At 38.5% G+C, this 20,222-nt stretch overlaps 1 protein-coding gene and 1 long non-coding RNA gene across 39 annotated transcripts in view; one reads left to right on the top strand and one right to left on the bottom strand.

Annotated features, from left to right (window-relative positions):
- The window catches only part of SLC17A8 (solute carrier family 17 member 8), a 30,511-nt gene extending 20,364 nt beyond the window's left edge, over positions 1 to 10,147 (top strand). Inside the window, exons 8-12 of the mRNA XM_003202173.5 lie at positions 390 to 539; positions 2,241 to 2,373; positions 3,599 to 3,709; positions 5,083 to 5,210; positions 5,762 to 10,147. Coding sequence (XP_003202221.2) covers positions 390 to 539; positions 2,241 to 2,373; positions 3,599 to 3,709; positions 5,083 to 5,210; positions 5,762 to 6,100 — 861 coding nt within the window. The 3' untranslated portion in view covers positions 6,101 to 10,147. The remainder of the gene's footprint in view (positions 1 to 389; positions 540 to 2,240; positions 2,374 to 3,598; positions 3,710 to 5,082; positions 5,211 to 5,761) is intronic.
- Positions 1 to 20,222, bottom strand: part of LOC146545285 (uncharacterized) — an 86,522-nt gene that overhangs the window by 31,235 nt on the left and 35,065 nt on the right. For 16 of the 38 annotated variants that reach the window (XR_014883313.1, XR_014883311.1, XR_014883308.1 and 13 more), the window contains 2 exons: positions 15,391 to 15,518; positions 4,994 to 5,230 (listed from right to left, as the gene is read on the bottom strand). The exons of 16 other annotated variants lie outside the window; for them this stretch is intronic. This is a non-coding gene — a long non-coding RNA (uncharacterized LOC146545285). 6 more of the 38 variants (XR_014883296.1, XR_014883295.1, XR_014883287.1 and 3 more) reach the window with 3 other exon arrangements.

The raw sequence follows: 20,222 nt of genomic DNA on the forward strand, positions 1-20,222 counted from the left end.
GCTGGTGTGTTACTAAGTGTTTCTTAGTTTGGAGAACACTTTTTTCATAATCGCTTTGTAGAACCATCTCAAACCTCCTTGTGACAGAGAGCGGGGAACAGAACAATATTTCCTCTAGTATTCTTTGACTCTGTTATTGATCCTATTAGCCCAACAGCAGGATTTCAGAACAGAATTTTGTGATTCCAATAAGCAGAGCAATAATAGCACAGTAGTCATCCTAAAAATCTTAACGATTCCGAGAAAGTTTTTCTGTCTCTCTTCTTTCGCCATTAATTCAGGCTTACATTGTAAGCAATTTGCAATGTAAATTTTATGCAATATAATGAATAATCCTGATACTGAAGATACTTTCTGCCTATTGTTTTTCTTTTCTTTTTTTTCCCTAGAAATTTAGTACTCCCTGGAAAAGATTTTTCACTTCAATGCCAGTTTATGCAATCATTGTGGCTAACTTTTGTAGAAGTTGGACCTTCTATTTGCTCCTTATAAGTCAGCCTGCTTACTTTGAAGAAGTCTTTGGATTTGCGATAAGTAAGGTAAATGTCTGAGATGAAGCAATGACTTTCAGACTCCACACTAGGAGACAGAGGATCCCCAGATGTCACTGCAGTCATTTCAGTAGATAATTCCAGGGATGACATATGTTTACAAACTTGATAGACATGAAAACATGCTAGCATCAAATTTTTAGCAAAAAGAAAGAAAGGAAGAATTGCTTTCACTGGTAACAAAGAAACACTTCATAGAAACCAGCAGGTAAGTAAATAGAAATGCACTATTTTTTTTTTTAAGTGCTGGTGGCTTAGCAGTACTTAGCAGGCAATGGCTTTCCTCCTTTTCTTTCTTTTTCAGTACATTTCATTGACAATCAGAGGTAAAATTTTCCATGGATTAATATTTTCTGCCACTTCACTAAATCCAGTATTGCTACAATCTCCCTTTAGAGCGTGAATGTGGACTGTGGAGTGGTTGTACAAAAAAGTTCTTCCAACTTTCCTTTAAAAAACCTACTTGTTATACAGTAATTTTCATATAGTAACATACTATTTGATTATAGCAATAATTATTTATTCAGGGCAATGACACTCTGAGTGACCTAGTATAGCAATGGTATGAAGAACGGGGTTATTAAGAGAAAGTAGATTTGTTTATTCTAAGTTGTCTTTCATAAATATTAGAATGTTCACTAATTAAAAACAAACATAAAGCTGATTTAGTGTCAGTGTAAGGAAAGTGTAACTCAAAATTCCTACTGAATTACTTCTTCAGATTTAAGCCCCTATAAGATGACGTGCTGGCCACAAAATAGTCTTTTCTTGTATTTGGAATAAGTACCAGAGCCTACAGAAAAACTAAGAACTCTGCCAAAAAATGTGATAAAATGAGCATCAATTTATAGGTCCTACTACCATAAGAGCAGAAGTATATGCATTACTTCAAATGTATGCTTATTCATAAGATTCTAATATAATTTCAGGTTTTATACTACATGTACTTATTGCCCATGCAACGTACACGTGCTGCCTCCATTATAATAGTGTCAAGAAACAGATTTGCTATGCAGAAAGGATCTCCTTGAGAACAGAATAATAAAAATACATAAAAGCAGTTGTAAAGTGAGAGACAGAACACTTTACTAGAACATATAAGTAAGTGCTTTCTGGTATCTACAACAGAAAATATTTGCAGTCCTCTATGTCATTCTTCAGAGCAACCACCAAAAAGCAGAGACATTGCATGATATTTCTATAGTGAGATTCTTGTGCTATGCCTTCTCCTCCAGGACTGTGAGGAGATATTCACATCACCCTGCTTTGGATATCTACGCTAATGAGCTAAACTGTAGTAGTCTTGAATTCCAGTGCTGGCCATTGGAGAGAGAAAATTCCTCTAAAGCACCAACTTCAGAATTTTTAGACATAGTTCTCTTTTTTTCCTTCTTATTGTAGCTTGAGACCCATTATAGATTGCATACAGATGCTCAGAGCTGGGAGAAAAGCTGCCACTGCCTGGATAGGAGCATGCTGGAGTCCCTCAAGCTCCTAGAAATCCCTAAAGCTGGGACAAGCGTAGCTTAAGGTCAGCCACTCCTTGCTGCAGGTTCTGTTGAAGAAAAAGTCCACAGTCCACACAAGAATATATGCTAAAGATGTGTCCTATATATATGATTCCTGTTCTTTTCCCGTTAAATCCCAAGGAAGGATATGAGCAGTAAGCACTTACTTTTGTAATTTCAGGTTGGCCTTTTGTCTGCAGTTCCCCACATGGTCATGACAATCATTGTGCCCATTGGAGGGCAGATAGCTGACTTCTTACGGAGCAGGAAGATTTTAACTACTACCACTGTAAGGAAGGTCATGAACTGTGGAGGTACTACTGGATTCCCAAAATACAGTACTTCAGTTGTGTGCTGCACCTGGTGTACATATCAAAGTTTGGCCAGTGTTTTATTGCAACATGAGAAAATTACTCTAGTTTGCATTTGCAGCTGGTTAATCTGGAATATTTAATGGAAAGCTGATATTGGACATCCTTATGCTTTAAGTCCTTACTCATACAAGCATGCTTTTAAAAAGAGAGGAGGCAAGACAAGTTGTTAATAATTAGAAGGGCAATGAAGACTGGCTCAAGAAGAGATTGTGATAAAATAGGCCTCATCCTGAAAATTTGATTCGACAAAGCTAGCCACATCCTGTGGTGCTGCAGGAATCCTTTCACAACCCTGCATTAACTGGCTGTGTTCCTGTGTTTTACTTCAAGAAGAATCCACTGACAAATTCAGGCTGCAGAGATCAGCTGAAAGAAACATGGTGGATGGACAAACTCATTTTTGCTGAGCACGAAATAATTTATTTCTAGATTGGTCATTGGAACTGAAAAATCAATGGCATCTGAATGTAATTGGCAAATCTGTAAACTGTATAGATGCTAAACTGTAACATGACTGTGGAGTCATGCTTTTCTTCTGGCTTCTAACTTACATTATTTATGGGTGGCATGGGGTGCCTGAAATAGAGATGCCTGCAGTGCTTGGCTATATATCTTCACAAAGGATTCTTTTATTAATTGTATTTTCAAGGTTTATATTCAGTATTATTTAAAAAACAAACAAACAAACAAACAAACAAACAAAACAACAGAAGGATTGTAAAGTTAAATATTAGGAAATGTTGATTTCCACCAAATGCAAAGCCTGGAGTTTTCTGTGATACCCAGGCATGTCCTCTTCTGTTGCTGACACACTTGTCTGAAAAACAGTCTTTTGTTCCATCTGCCAAGAACTTGTCACTTCACCACAGCCATAAGAAATTGAAGACAAGAAATATTTCTCCCCTTCCCCCACCCCCCCTTTTTTTTTTTTTTTGTTTTGTTTTGTGGATTTTACAGTGTTTCATAGAGAATCACTGTCTCATTATTTCTCTATACTGTTCTATGAGTCAATTTATTCTATCACTCAGCTCATTTACACAGGGGTGGGGGAGTAAAAAGTATATTCTCAATAAAAGATATTAAAATATTCCAGCAAGTATATTCCCAACAGTAAACATTCGCATGTACCTGCAATATAATTTATTTCCATGTGTTTAATTTTCAGGCTTTGGGATGGAAGCAACCTTGCTTTTGGTGGTTGGCTATTCTCATACAAAAGGCGTGGCTATTTCTTTTCTGGTCTTAGCTGTAGGTTTCAGTGGCTTTGCAATTTCAGGTAAGAATTAATCTTATTATTCATTTCCTTATTACTGACAAAAGGAATGTTACCCTCAGTGTTGTTCCTGTTGTCATTTTATTGTTGTTTGCTTTTAGCAGGGCAACTTATGGAGTGTTCTCTACTATTTCCTATATCAGAAATAATTTATTTCAGTGTCTATGAAAGATGTTGCGTGTAGGACATGAAGCTTTGAAAGAACCTGCTCTGTTTTTTTTCTAGCTTATACCAGCCTTGTGCTAATGCCGTTTACAGTGGCGGCCACCTTCCACAATGAGTATCCCTTAAAAGAAGGAGAGAGAATTGCCCTGAAATGAAGTCAAGGGATACTCGTTGCAATCCCACTGCCAACTCTATCTGCAGTTTGTGCTTCCTAGGCCAGTTGTGTCTCTGTTGTATCTTATAATTGACCCTGTTAATCTGAACTGCTGTTTCTGCCTGTTTCATGAGGCTTACCAGTCTCTGGCTTTGTAGTTCCACCACTATCTCTGCTATAAAAGTAGCACATCTTCCTATGAAGATGAAAGCCCACCTCCTGGAAGACTTCCAAGAAGATGGATCTATTGAACAAAACAAAATAAGTGCTGATCTTTCATCTTTTCAGGGTTACACTGATAGGAAGTAGTTATGCTGCTCAGTTATGAGGTGCTTGCTTGGCAGGCAGCTTCTATCAATCAATTATATTGCAGAATTTTCCCAGCACTCAGCTTTTTTACAGTATTTAATCACATGAATTTGGAATTCATCATCCTTTCTAGTGATCATCCATAGCACTTATAACTAATTTTCATCACCTAAAGCATGATAATTATCTGAGCTGATTTATACTCTCTCTTTTTATTTTCCAATGAAATGTTTAGCAAGAAGATGTGCTACAGTCAGGGTAATTAATTTTCTGATTGGTTTGCATACTGTGGGATTTTTCTTGTTTTGTTTCATTAAATATAACTAAAGAATTGGAAAATATGTTTAAAAAACACTACTACATAAATTAAAATATATCTTTTTAAAAAGAAAAATGTATTTTACAAACATGACGCTTTCCCTCCCTAATTAAAACTTTTTCCTGAATGCATCGTTCCAGTATGAGAAGATAGGAAGTACGGATACTCTAAACCACTGCGAAGTCAAAATGAGTTATTTTTTCTACACAACATGGTCTCCAGAGTTGGGGAATTTAAAAAAAGGTTTTGAAAAGGAATAAAGAGTTACAGTGTATCTTCCATCTTTATCACTAAGAAAATATTACCCTGTTTTTTTAATATGTGGATTAGGATTTCCTACCTGTTTCAGGTTTCTTCAGCCAGAACAGCAAGAGAAAATTGTATTGGCCCAGTAGCACGAAGTTGACTGTTGTCTCTGGTACGTTGTAGGATTCAATGTGAATCACTTGGACATAGCCCCACGTTATGCCAGCATCCTCATGGGGATCTCCAATGGTGTGGGGACGCTGTCAGGCATGGTGTGCCCACTCATCGTTGGTGCAATGACAAAACACAAGGTAATGTTTCTCCGCGTTTCCTAGGGAAAGGATTGTTCTATGCAGTGAAAATTAACACATTTCCAATTTTCCTGGGAACTCAATTTCATCATTAATATCTTCAGCTGTTTTCTATTGTTTTTTTTAAAAATTCACTTCTACAACAGTGCAGAGGCTAGATTCTCAGCTGTTATAAACTAATTATCTGTGAAGGGAGATACTATTTTATACCACCTCAGGCTAAATCTCTTCAATATCCTCATGCTACTAGTGAATATTTAACAGGCTTACTCAGGAAACACCTCTGCAATGCACCCATAGTAGGGTTCCTGAGCAATCACCAATTAACTCAGTTTTTAGGGAGAGATCTACTTTTCCATGAATATTTCTTGTCCCTTTTTCTATTGTATTAGCCCTTGATATGAAATTTAAAATATTCACCTCTCATAAATTGTGTTACCTATAACATCAGGAATCAAACAAAGATTCAGTATGTGCTAATTCATAGTATAGTTCAGACATTAATATTTCTTTTTACTGCAAACTTAATGAGACCTGGACCATTTTTTCAGACTCGTGAAGAATGGCAAAATGTCTTTCTGATCGCAGCCCTGGTGCACTACAGTGGAGTAATATTCTATGCTATTTTTGCTTCTGGGGAGAAGCAGGAATGGGCTGACCCTGAAAACCTGAATGAAGAGAAATGTGGTATAATTGATCAGGATGAATTGGCTGAAGAAACTGAAATGAACAATGAAACTTTTGTAAGTGCAAAGAAAACATACGGTGCTACCAGTCAAAACAGTGAAATACAGAGAAGGGAATGGAGAAAGCAAAAGCAAATGATTCAAGACACGGAAGAACAGACTTCTTACCATTATGAAAATGGGAATTTTCAAGATTTGTCATAAATACTTGAAATTCTAAGGTTTGTATAGCAGCTATTCCCATCTTCCCTTCTGCATAGCTACCCCAAATCATCTGGTATCCATATTTATTTTCTGATTCAATTGTGTAATGTCTGTCCTTGTGGCTAGACATGAGGGGTAATACTTGCTTTCTAATACTATGGAAGAGATCTAACAACAATGGGACAGGGAGAATTGACACTAAATCTTCACTTTGCCACTGGATTCCCTTGGACAGAGCTCCTGTACCTGTTCAATGGTTGGTCCTGGCAGAGCTTCTGACTTGTGTGAGCCTATGACTGTTGGAACAAGGAGCAGCCTTTTATTCTCATCTGAACAGACAACGGAAAAGATCATATAAGATGGTGGATCCACACTGATGTATGTGATTAGTGGGGCACACAAATCTGCCCTGAGTAGCACTGCTTTGCCATTTGAAGATTCCTGTAGATTAACATTTGAGCTGCTTAACCCATGTCAAACTGAAAACTGCAAAAGATCAAAGTGGAGGGAAAAAGATTTATGACATGAGGCTATAACCAGTAATGGTCACTCAACTACAGGAAGCTAACATGTAGCAGAGATGGCACAGTATTGCTTCAACATTTCCCTAAAATTGATTGTCAATCTGCTTTGTAGGTATAATCCACAGGGTCTGGATGAGACAATTAAATGGATACTTGTAAGATTTGCCCCCCTTTAAAGGTTTTGTGCTGGCATGAAATAATTTTGAATATAAAATCATCTTTAGTGGTGCAATATTATAAATCCTTATGAAAGGAAATAATTGTCCTGCTGGGATTAGATTTCTCACTCAATTAATTATTGTGAAGTAATTTAAATATATTTTTCTAGTATTATACTGATAGAGTTCCTGGACTCAACCCCAATAGCCCTTATTTAGATGAATAAGCCTATTTAGATGAGTAAAGTCTTTAGTTCTGGATCTACAACTTTTTCTTCATCAATGCCACAGTCTCACTGTTGCAAAAGATGTAGTACTGTAGTATCTGAGAGATAGCAGTATACCTATGTCTATAAGTAATTTTCTTTTTCTATAGGTATATATTTTACAGCATAGTGTGGCTTTAACTTTTTTCAATGATTATTAGAATCAGACAGTGGAACATGCCATATTATGCTGCAACTCAGATTCATTGTGACATTAATATTCATTTCAGAATGGAGAATTTCAGTAAGATATGATTTAATTTGTATTACGTTATTATCACTGCCTCATTAAATTCAAATGAAAGCTATCCTCTCTAGTCTACAATGTGCTTTGTGACATTTCAGTACTATTGTTCTCATATACAGACACTGTGATGCACACAAGGTGACAACATCTCTGATACTCATTTTACTGCTTTGTAGAAGCACAGTTGAATGCCATGAGTGGAACATTTGTACAATCATTTGAATCTGTGGATGATTTATCTTTCCTACAAGTGTAACTACACAGGGAGAACCTGAAATCATCTAATTCTCTTCAGATGTCTCTGGTTCCTTTTCTACCCAGCTAAATCCAATCTACAAGAGTATATGTGGCTTCACTGAGGAATTTTAAACTGATAATTTAATGATACAGGTATTGCTGCGGTGCAGAGCAATCCTACCTTGGCACAATGCAGTTTGTTAACAAACTATTTAAAAAAAAAACCTCCAATCTTTATAACTTTATTTTATTAGGGCGGAATATAATATTTTCTCAAAATCTTAATCTTCAGCTTGGACTTCTTACAGGTTATAATCAACATCTGGGGACTTAAGTGGCAGGAAGTGGTCAGATGTTCCCACCAGAATATCAAAACAGATGAACATGATGATGTTAAACTATTTTGTATCTGCAAACAGACTACATTGATTTAATTCAGTGGTAGTTTGACTTCAGTGGACAGTTGGGCATTATTTGATGCCTTGAAAGAAATGGTTAAAAACTTGTGGATGAGCTTTTGCACTTAAGTAAGTATTTTCATTCTTTTCTAAGTGTAACTGCTGCCAGGGGTAGAATATAGTATCTGAGTAGCTGAAGTTATTTACAGACCACAATGCTTCTCTAGGCAATCACAGTAGGATACTGGGGCTTTCTCCCTTTCTTTTTCAACTGTTTTAAATTGCTCAGATGTATTGCATAAAATGTAAACAGTAACACTACTTGGAAGTTACTTTTCTTTCCTGGAAATCTGTGATAGTTAATCAAGTGTTTGATCTACTCGGTGGCTTCCACAATACCGTATGTCTGAGTATGAAGCCATTGTATTGGGATTAAACAGGCTTCCAGGATCCTGAATCTCTTTATCTGCAACTCGCTTCAAGAGCGATCCCTTGCAGGATCTGAGAGTGCAATCACTGCGTTGTTTCTTCTAAAAGTGTCTTCTTAAAATATGTTAGAATATGAAACATTTAAAGAATAAAGGAAACTACTGGCACAATCCAACCTGACTCCTAAAATGTCATAGCTCTAGGCTAATGGATGCGAATAACCCAAAGGAGGGACATTGATTAAACTCCAGTAACTGCATATTTTTCTGTCCTTGTGTCAAAAATAACGTCTTCATGTTTCCCAACATAAGATAGAACTCATACACACAGTGTTTGATTTGAAAAATGTTTTCTACTTGTAGATGGAAGAAAAATTTGATTTGTATTGGAAAAGAGATCGCCATCAAGCTTTCTATCATTCATCTCTTATCAATGTGAATTGATAAACACAGGCCACAGAATAAGAATTTAAATATGAGAAGAAAAAGTAGGACAGCAAGTCTTAGGTGCAGGTTGTTCAAACCAACCACTGGCCTTTCTTAACAAAACTGCAGTTATAATTCCTTGGCACCTGTTTTTTTCTGAATACAAATAGCAGAAGTTTTAATATTTACTAACTTAATATTCCTCTTATATTATAAGAGTTAAATAAATTTTTCCCTATAGTGAGAAGGGAAAAAATAATGACAGAAACAATGAAAATTCACCTCAGTAGAAACTTATCCAGGGAAATAATCACTTGGTCCAAAAAATCATGCAGACTTCTGGGTAAAATACATAACAAGGGATCCAGATGTTAACAAAGTGCCAGGAGGAGTGTCATGTGTGTAACATAATTAATTTGAAAGGAGCACAACAAAAATTAATTCAAGGTTATGCAAATTGTGTCATGAAAGTACTTCCAATTGACTCCTGATGTCAGATAGTTATTTTTAAGTTTAGTCATAACGTTGAGGATTTTTTAAATAAAAATTTTGTAAAAAAAACAAATAGAATTACTTCCCATTTTCCTTTAAAGATGATAATTAGAAAAGTTCTACTTAACTATTTGTATTTTAAGAAAGAGGAGTGAGCATTCTGTGTGGTGAAAAAGCAGAAAGGGAAAAAGAGAAAAAATGAATGCAAGTTGTAGCTGAAAGCCAATGCAGACAGAGGGATGAGGAAGCACCAGAATTCAGCATTCAAATCCTGGAAACAGAACTCAAAGTTTTGCAGATTTTTGAGTTTGAAGCCTACAAGATGGGTCAAGACCTGATGTCCTGCACAGTCTCAAAGTTCAGCAATCTCCTTCAAAGTTTAAATCGCATTAGATCAGGAAGAAATAAATGGAGAGATTCAAAACTCCCCATTCTTATGCCATCTGAATGTCTATATGATACAGATAACACTACTTACACCATATAGATCCATATGTATATACAGAAGTCTGGTAGGCTTCTTTCTAAAAGTGCTTTTAATTACACATATACCAACAGCAATTATATCTTAACATCCAGTTAATAACAATGTTTAGACGTGACAGCAAAAAAATGTCCTTTCTTATCTCAAACTTTTTGGATTTTAGTAGTTATAATGCTTACTATTCTTAGAACTCTTTTATATGCAGAATTATATGAGGAAAGAAAGGAATTCGTGTAAGAAATGAAGTAAGAGTTGTTTTCTTTCATGCTGAAATATCTTGGAAATAAAATGAGAGCCAACACGCTTTTCCTGAGAGCATACCATTTGGATATTTTAATCCTTCATCATAACAAAAGCTTGACTCATTTAACCTCTCATTGAGTATATCTGCAGCAGTCAACAGACTATGTTTGTTCATTTACAACTAGATTTATCTGATCAACAAAGCCAGAGCTCAGAACTGTGGTATAGGAAATTGGCATCTACTTTTATCCTTGTTTTAGGCTCAGTAGTTCTACCTGCACAAAAAATCTAGATTTTCTTTGAGCAGATCATGGCTGCTTTGGTAAATAAGTGTTAGGCAAAAATTGGAACTCATGAAAAATACATCTCCGTTAGCTCAAAGTTTTTTATTTTTTTTTTTCCTTTTGAGCACCAACTCAGGAAAAGAAAAACTTTCATAAAAACAGTAAATATTTAAGGCAGCCAATAAAAACAGTTCTCCTCTCAAGAACTGGTAGTCATCATTAGCACTGTGCCAGGTGTTTTTTGTCTGCTGGGCACAGGAGTAATGAATGGCAAAGGAATTAGTCAGAGAAACTTGCTGATGTAAGTAAGCAGTGCTGTAAGATAAGGGCAGTGAGGCTTTCTCTTGCTTTAGGGAGAGGACTTTGATCCTATCTGCTTGTTCCCTTCAATCTCCCTGCATATGTAATAATAAAAAAAAAAGTCTATATGTCCTGAGACACTCAGTCTAATTCTTGGCAGTGATCAGTAGTTTGTACTGATAGAAATTTACACAGCTTAGAAGTAGTTTATGAGTCCCTCCTGACTCATGATGGGTAAGGGGAAATCATAGTACCAAAGGGTAACCTGAATTTAGAAGAGAAGAACATTAACATTAAGAGGAAAAACAAGAGAAGCACAATCAACACTGATGTGCCTATTGTTACTCCTGTGGTACAACACAGCTGTATGGGGCAGGCAGAAGCCGCTTGGAGAACCCTAGAAGATAGATTTTCCCTTAGCAAGGGAATGCAATATCCTCTGTCCTGCACAGTTCACTCCCTGGTTCCTATTGCTCTATACTAGCTAACGGATACACTTCACATGGCTGTGGGCACAGCACAGAGAAGAATAGCTGTGTTTGCGCTGGACATCATCCTTACTGTATATTTTCTTGTTTTCACGAGTGGTTCCTCCCAACCTTTGCCAGCTCATGGAATGGTACACAAGACCCTGGACCAGCACACAGTCAGTAATAACAAGAATTTTATTTTTAGCAAATTTTATTTTTATTTATTTTTCCTTTTCCTTTTTTTTTTTTTTTTTTCTTTTTCCCTTATCTTTTACCGGAAAGAGGGACATTTAGTGTTGAAGTTCCTGCTCCAGTGGCAGTGCAGCTGTGGCGCTGAAGTGTTACACTGGGTGGCCAAAGGCCAAGGCCGCCCCGGCCTGCCCTGCACGTCTGCTCTGCATTAAGGGAAACATCACCCTTGGACAGAGCTGGAGAGCAAAGTTGCTGACAAAACCGGGAGGAAAGCTGCAGTCAGGATCTCTGTCCCCTACCCTTGCTGGCTAAAGTGCTTACAGGAACTATACAAGCATGAGAAACAGCTGGTGTTTCCAAGTCCTTTTCTGCGTACCTCATTAGTGTTTGTACTAGTGCCAATCTCTGTCCCAGCTTCATTAATAATTGTGACCAGTTTAAAGCTGTCCCACGCCCAGTGCTGTTATATTTACTTTTGAGAAGGAGCAGCCCAAAGCTAGTTCCTTCTTTCTCATTCCCCTCTGTATATAGAGTTAAGCCTCCATTTTCTCCAGTGCTCCTGGTCCAACTCAGTGTTCTTGGGCCATATCTAGGCTGTCTGCATGTGGATGGAGAAAAGAAGGCTGCAGGGTGACCTCATTGCAGCCTTTCAGTACCAAAAGGGAGCCTATAAACAGGAGGGGAGTCAACTCTTTAAAAGGGTAGATAACAGAAGGACAAGGGGAAATGGTTTGAAGTTGAGGGAGGGAAGATTCAGATTGGATGTCGGGAGGAAGTTCTTTAGTGTGAGAGTGGTGAGGTGCTGGAACAGGCTGCCCAGAGAGGTTGTGGATGCCCCGTCCCTGGAGGTGTTCAAGGCCAGGTTGGATGGGGCCCTGGGCAGCCAGGTCTAGTATTAGACACTGAGGTTGGCGGCCCTGCCTGTGGCAGGGGGGTTGGAGATTCATGATCCTTGAGGTCCCTTCCAAGCAGGGCCATTCTGTGATTCTGTGATTCTGTGAATGGAGCAATGTGTTTGTATTCCCATTGGGATGGATGATTTTAGCTAGCCCTGGGATGGGATATACTCTTTCTTAACATTGTGGGGTCCCCACAAATTACAGTATGAAGAGGGCAGGAGTAAGGCCAGGTTGCAGCCCACTGACCAGCTGGCTCACACAGGAGCCTCAGGAGGGAGGGTTATCTAGCAGTAGGCCTTCGACAGTTATATATTTTTTAGTGAAGGAATGGTGTTGGTTCAAATTGTTGAAAAAGACTTCCCCACAATTTTACAAAAGAATTTGATTCTTCAAAAAGGCACATGGGAGAAGTTTGCTAACAGGCTGTTCTCTGGCTTCTGTCAGTGTTTGGTTCTTACAGGACACGCATATTTTATGCTCAACAGCCTACACATGTAGATTTCCTCAGAAGGATTGTTTAGTACAAATCATTTTAGAGAGCATAGTTTTTCCTTCTTAATATTTTTCATTAGTCCATCCCTGAAAAAAATTACAAAATAACTAAAGACCATCAAAGCTGCCAAATTTGGGCAGAGTTGAAGTTTCAGCACACGGTGTACTCCCAAGTGTGTGAGTAATATTTTCATTTATTTTATGACATTAGTTTTATTCAGAAAGATGGATTTCTGTAGCTAGTGACTTGCTGAAATGGGCCCTGATTAATTTGGTTATTCTAAAACACCTAATTTCTTACTGCATCATAGAAAAATTAAGGCTGGAAGGGAGTTCTAGACATCACCTAGTACAAATTCTCTGCTAAAGCAGGGTAAGGTAAAACATGTAGCCCAGGGCCACGTCCAGTTAAGTTTTGAGTATCTCCAAAGATGGAAATTACACCTTCTCTGAGCAACCTGTTCCAGTTTTTGACTCCTCTCACAGTGAAACAATTTCTTTCTTTTTTTTTTTTTAAAGTTAAATATTTTTCCCTGAATTTCAAGTCAATACCTGTTACCTCTTTTCCTTTGTCCTAGTTTTGGCTGGGACAGTTAATTTTCTTCATAGTGGTTGGTATGATGCTATGTTATGGATTTAGGAGAAAAACAATGTTGAGAATGTGTTTTGCTTTTTCTCAGTTCTCTCCCCCATCCATCTGGTTAAGGGAAGTGATGAACGAACAGCTGTGTGATGCTTAACTGCTTGCCAGGTTAAAACATAACAGACTGTAACTGAATATTTTTAAGACCCTGGCTCCATCTTCTTTACTTCCCTCCATATATTCATACACTTTAATGTGATCCCCCCCGAGCCTTATCTTCTCCAAACTGAACAGTCCCAGCTTTCTCAGCCTTTCATTACATATCATGCTTTAACACCTTAAACATCTTAATAGCTCTTCACTAGACTTGCTCCACTAAGTCTGTGTCCTACTTGCACTGGGAAGCCCAGAACTGTCTCTAGCATTCCATATGGGTCTCTCCAGGCTGAGCAAACAGGAGGATTCAGCTCCTTTGACCTGTTGGCCTTCTTTGTGAGGGCATGCTGCTGGACCATGTTCAGCTTGTCAACCAAGACACTCGAGGCCTTCTCTGCTAAACTGTTTCTCAGCCCCCATTCTGTACTGGTACACAGGATTACTCCTCCGCCTGTGTAGGACATGGATTTCCCTACAATGAACGTTGCAGTATTTCTTTTAGGTCATTTCTCTGACTTGCCAAAGACACTCTGAATGGCAACACGGTCACTCTGTGTTTCAGCCACTCCTCCCAGTTCTAGACCTTCTGCAAAGCTGTTGGGAGTGTACTCTCCCATCATCCGTATCCTTAATGAAGTTAAATCCAGATATTGAACCACTAATGAATGCCGTACAGCTGGACTTCGTGCTGCTGACCTCAAAGCCTTTTTTCCTTCAGTTTTCTATCCACCTCTCTATGGATGTTTGGGGATACAGTGCTGAAGGTCTCCTCTTGTACAGCAAGTGAGCCTTCTCACTATAGAAGATTATTAGAACCCTGATACCTGTAGAAGCCTTTAAACCTGTAGAAAACCTGTACTGCCTTTCACATCTCTTACCAGATGTAATGTCAGGTGGGCTTTAGCTTTATTAACCCTTTATTAACATCTTGTAAGTTTCTTTTTTTATATTTGATTTAATCAGGAGCTCCTTGTTCATCCAGATAGGTCTCTTGCTGCCTTTGCTAGATTTCCTGCTTTCCACAATGGACTTTTCTTGAGCATGGAGGAGATGACTTTTGATTATCAAACAACTCTTCCAGATCACTCTTCTCTCCAGGGTCACGTTCCCATGAGATTCTTCCAAACAAGTCCTACAAAGCACAGAGGATGCTACCCTGGTGCAAGGCTGCGTTCCTATTTTTTGCCTTCCTTTTACCTCTTTGGGTCTTAAACTTCACTCTCTCATTTTCTTTACAGCTAAGCTGCTCATGACCCTCACATTCCTTGACATTTCTTCCTTGTTTTAAAGAATCAAGTCCAGCAAAGTGTGTTCTCAGGCTCCTTAATCACCTTTTATCAGATATAATCAGTCTATACACTTCAGAAACCATCTGGATTCCTTATTCCTGGTTGCATTGTTCCTCCAGTGACAGCAGGACTCATTAGTGTCATTAAAATCCCTCATGAAGACCAGGGGCTGAATACAAGAGACTTCTTCTAGCTGACCAGAGAAGGTCTCATATACTTCTTTCTCATCAATCTAGAAAAGACAGCCACAACATTGCGCGCATTGGTCTGCTTCTAATCCATACTTTACAAGCTCCACGCTGGCTCACTTTCCATCCCAAGGCAGAGTTCCCTCATTCCTGCTGCTGTCACATAGAGGGCAACTCCATCTTCTCCCTGCCCTGTTCTACCTCTGCTAAAGAGCCTGTATCCATCTAAGGCAGTGTTCCAGTAGTGTGAATCATCACATCCTATCTCCATGATCCCAGTGAGGCCAGAGCCCTGCAGCATATGTATAATTTCTGTTGTTTTTCCCCTGTAGCTGCATTAGGGAGCAGCTAATTTTTTCAGCAGGAACTGAGTGAGTATCTGTCTTCTAAAGGAAAAAAAAACTGGAGGCATCTTAATTTCTTAATTCGCTTAATTCACTTCCAAAGCTAGTAAGGTGATTGCTAAAATATCGTTATGTTGGGATATTAAGTAAAGGGATCAAGGGTGAGTACAGAAAAAGCATTTTTTCACACCTCAGTTATTCCTTTGAAGTAATCCAAGGTCAGGCGTAAAGGCAGTCGAGGTCACATTTCACTTTAACACCTGCTGGCTGACATTCCTGTTACAGAAATCATTCTGTCTGCCTGGTTCTGCTGGCAGCCTTGAAGAAGAAGACAGTTATTTTGGCCATAATAGATCAAGTTTTTTCCACTTGAAGAAATAGGGAACAGTATCATTTACAGAACAAAGACTTATAAAATTCCAGAAGCTTAAAATGTCTGGTTACAGACACTTAAATTCCTGGAATAAATTGACAATATTCCAAATTAGACTTTATCAGCTTCTTTGCAATACAGCCCATTTTACTGGCATGCTGTTCAAAGGTTTCTGTTGCAACTCATATTTAGGAGAGTTACGTAAAACGATGTAGGAATGAGTGACAAAGGTTTTATTTATTTCATATTATTATCTGTTGACTTTTAAAGACCTGAGTGAAAAGACAGGTTAAGCAACAAGTCAATGATTAAACTGAGAAAATAAGTATCCACTACAATAGTTTTAAAAGAGCTTTAGAAAGTATCAGGTATGTAAAATACAATTCTCTCAGTTGCAAGTTGAACTGATTTTCAGCATCAGTGATTTTGTGTGTGTGTATGTGTGTGTGTTTGCTACCACTTAATAAAATCTCCAATATTTATTAATTATATTCCTTGGGAAATTTATTTTTGTGTAATCTTTAATGTCAGAGGAAAAGCATATATCTGGTAAATCTCATATTTGTATCAACTTTACAACAGGCTTGTTCGTTCCTATATTTTTCCAAAATATTTAAGGACTGATGCTTTTCCAATCAAACTTCTTGAATATAGAAGGTATTGTGCTATCGCAGTGACTTTGAGGTCTTGCATAGTTCAAGGTGGTCATTACTGACTTGAATAGCCGTTCTCCCACCTGGAGAACAGCAGTTCTCTCCTATTTTCTGATTCTGAGTTACCTTCTTAGACTAAATTGCAAATGGTAAGAGCTATGTATACCCTTCCTTGGCCCTCTCTGGAATGAGTTGGACATGCAGCTAAGCGAATGCAGTTCCAGGGTTTATGTGTATTTCCAAGTTGATGTCATGTATTCAAGAGAAAAATACTTTCTGTTCTTAAAAAAATGATCTTGCTACAAGGATTTTTTTTCCTCTATCAATCTTTTATTTTGCAAGATGTATATTTATTTGCTGCTGTTAATAAAGCATCCAATCTGAAATACAGTTATCCGTGTGTATCTGCACAGAATAACTTTCCATGTCCACAGGAAGAAAACTCACACAAATTCTTGTTGTGTTTTTGTGAGCAAGCATGACATGTAGGAAGTTATCAGTTTAACAATTTTAGAACAGCACCTTTAGAAGAACTTTATTTTTATCTAACCAGCATACTGTTGCTCTAGCACTTGGTACCTTTGATGCACATATGAGCAACTACTACACTTGAAAGTACTGGGAAAAGGATAGGGCACATTATTTGCCCCTCAGAAATCACTGGCGTTAATTCATTTGTCAACCATAGTTGCAGATTCTGTTTCCTTTGAGTAGATATAGCAGCACCTGCACATATGGACACACAAATCCTTCAGCCAAAAATCTTTCACGTGCAAGTCTGCTGTAGCTAATACTCAGTTGTAGTCCCCATGATGACCAAAAAAAGCAGCTCCTTAGTTATTGATAGATTGTTCTGTTATGTCTTAAATTTTCACTGAAATTTAATTCATTAATTCCAGCCATTATTCCAGGAATAGCCACTATTTCTGTAACAGTAACGCTTACCTTTATCTATCTGCCATTATGGTAACTGGTATATATGCCCAAAAAATGCAAATATATCTAAAGTAGGCTGATTAGAACACTGAGGCCAATCCCACAGGCACCGAAGGACTTATTCCAGCATGGGTTAGCTGCTGAGGAGAGGCTGCTGCCTGTATGAACAGAGTTCATCCTCTGGGCAGGCAATTCCATTTCCTGGGAAAAGGACCAGCTTTGGGAAAAGGCTTGTCAGTGGAGGGAGGGAGACCACATGCACTGCCCAGCTTGAGGCGATTTTGTGGAAACCTTGAGGAAAAGGATAGAAACCCCTAATGTGGGTCTGTATTTTTGAGGAGTCAGTACAGAGGGTGGAACAGTACTGATGCTTTGAACTGATTTTTCCACATTTTCACCTATATTGTCTCAATCCTACATGTTTATTTATAGAAACAGAGAAAACCCTAGAAGTCACAAATTTGTAAGATTCTCTTCCTTGTGAAAATTTTTTCAGCCCAAAGGCAGAAAGAGAATTAGACAAATTTCTCAGGCAAATAATCTACTCTATAACTGTTCTCTAGATAACCTGTTTTTGTTATACTGTTTCCGTTGCAATGTGAGATGGGAAAATGAAATGCATTTGCCAAGTGAGATTAGAAATAAATGAGGGAACTGCCAATGCAAATATTCATATTTTGGGATATAACCCAATTTTGAACAAAAAGAATGGTGAGATCAGGTTCTGATATAAAAAGATCTTCGCAGTGTGCCCAACTTAATAATGCAATGAGATAAGCAACATCTGCATTTCCTTATCTGCATTGTTTAAATTTAATAAAATTATTATTGCATTTAATTTCTTCCATAAAGGGAAGTAATTTGTTTTCAGAATGGCAAGACGTAAACTGAAGATAAAGAAAGAAAGGAAAACAAATGGAATCCCTCAATTCTCCCAAGACCTACTGCCTACCATACTTTTCTTCAACTTCCACACCTTTATTTGCCCTTCTCTCCTCATACCTGCTGTTTTCAGGTGGCTGCCAATGGGATGGTCAGTGACCTGGGGCTTGGTGCACGGAGTTAGGATCCTCTGCCCAGCTATCTATGTTTGCTCTTACTCTCCTCCGTTTCACCCCTGTGTTTCTTAGCTCCCAACACACACACACTTACCCATTCAGTTGCTCTTTACTGCACTCCACATAACCATGTATAGCTAATGTTCCCCCAGGTTAATGAGCACCTAATGTGTGGCACAGTAGGGTACTATGACTGTACCTCATGCTTTGTTTGCACTTCTGTGCACCTCTGTGGCAAGGGAAAGTTGTGCCCAAAGATCTCTTTGCTGGAATGCACCTATTAGCAGTGCTTCAGTTTCATCAGTCATAGAATCATAGAATCACCAAGGTTAGCAAAAACCTCTAAGACCATCCAGTCCATCCACCCATCACCAATATTTCCCACTAAACGTCATCCCAACAAAATCTCCTGCTGGGATGGGAAGGGCTCTACGAACACATTCATGGATGCCTCTTAGAATTCAGAGGGGAGTAATCTAATGTGATATATCTTCTCACTTCTCTGAGTTTGACAATATTGCAGCTACATACAAGATCTGATTTTCAGCCCCTTTTGCTTTTTCTTAAGCAGGTGGAGTCATGAGTCACTTCAGCTGAACTTGTGACAATGGACTTTTCATCTTAGTCTTTACAGTAGAATTTGAACACTGGGTCTAGTCCTGCTGCTGTTCCTCTTGTCTGCTGCAAGTATCTAAAATTGTTCACCACTGTTCCTACATCTGGTAAGGAACAAGGAGCAAGCAGTTTTCAAAACCAACAATGGCTTTGAGGACAATTATACATCAGGAGCCTGAGGGCACTAAGAGGTCTTGATGACCCTGACTTTCCTCAGCTGGACCCTGTCAGTGGTCAGTCTCAAGCCTGGGTCTTCAGTCCTGGCCTGAGCTAAGTTAAGGTTGTATTTGATGTCTTCTATCCAGGCTTGCTGTAGATATGAGATGTAGCCTGCATAGTCTCCTGTCCTGCCTCTGCTCTGCCTCCTGGGTGAATCTCATAATGATTCCTCAGGTAGTGTATCTCTAGGCCTGTATCTAGCCTTGCCTTCGGCTCCTGTTGCTCTTGACTGATCTCTGGAAGTGCTGAGGGCTTGATTTGCCACCTGACTTTCTTTGGTTCTGTTGCTACAGCACCTGGGCCTTGCTCAGGTGTTGTGGGACTGTGCATTGTCAGTGGGGCTATCTTTGGCTCCTGACTTCTTTTCCTATTGAAGCAGCCTTGTTCCTCCCTGATACATAAAGATCTTCCTTGCAGAATGAAGAACGCAGCTTCTTCCAAACTGAACTCTACTTGACTTCTCATAGCCAAATCTGATGCTCCCCCTTTCTCTGAAAGTGTAGACACACGTAGATAATGAGCTTTCTATGGCTACTGAGTGTATGATGGCCCCCCTGCACCCTCCGTGGTCCTGGAACTCTTGGAACAGGATGAGGCTGTGTCCCTGCCTCTGGATATCATCTGGGGTGCAGCACCTGTTCTATCCTCCCTATCAACAAGCAATGAGAGCAAACATTTTTGTGCTTCAGACCATGGTAGTGTCTCTTTTAGGAGAAAAGGTACAAAATAGCAATGAACTACTTAAAAGGCCAGTAGTGACTCTGATTTGCCCAATTACATTGGTGGAGACTCCTCCTTCACCTCCAAAGATCTACGGCTTCTACAATCCATTTGTGTAATCTGCAATCCTGTTCTCTCCTATCCTGAAAGAATCAGTTTCTTGTCAATCACTGAACCAGTCCTAAACATCTTTCCCTTGATGCAAAATACATTATTAAAAGCAAGCAGGAGCTTGAATGTTTGTAGAAGGAATTTCCTTAGTGCATTTCAGGCAGCAATTTAAAAAAAAAAATCACTAAAATATTCTAATATTTACTTATTAATGATACTTCACTCATCACCTTTGACATTCAGTTTAGAAGAACTATTTATTAATGAAAGGGTAGTGCATTTGTTTACTGGAACAGCTCAACATTTCATAATATTTTTCTCTCTCCAAATATTTACA

Source organism: Meleagris gallopavo, chromosome 1 (genome assembly GCF_905368555.1).
Source record: "Meleagris gallopavo chromosome 1, MGAL_WU_HG_1.1, whole genome shotgun sequence".
Lineage (NCBI taxonomy): Eukaryota > Metazoa > Chordata > Aves > Galliformes > Phasianidae > Meleagris > Meleagris gallopavo.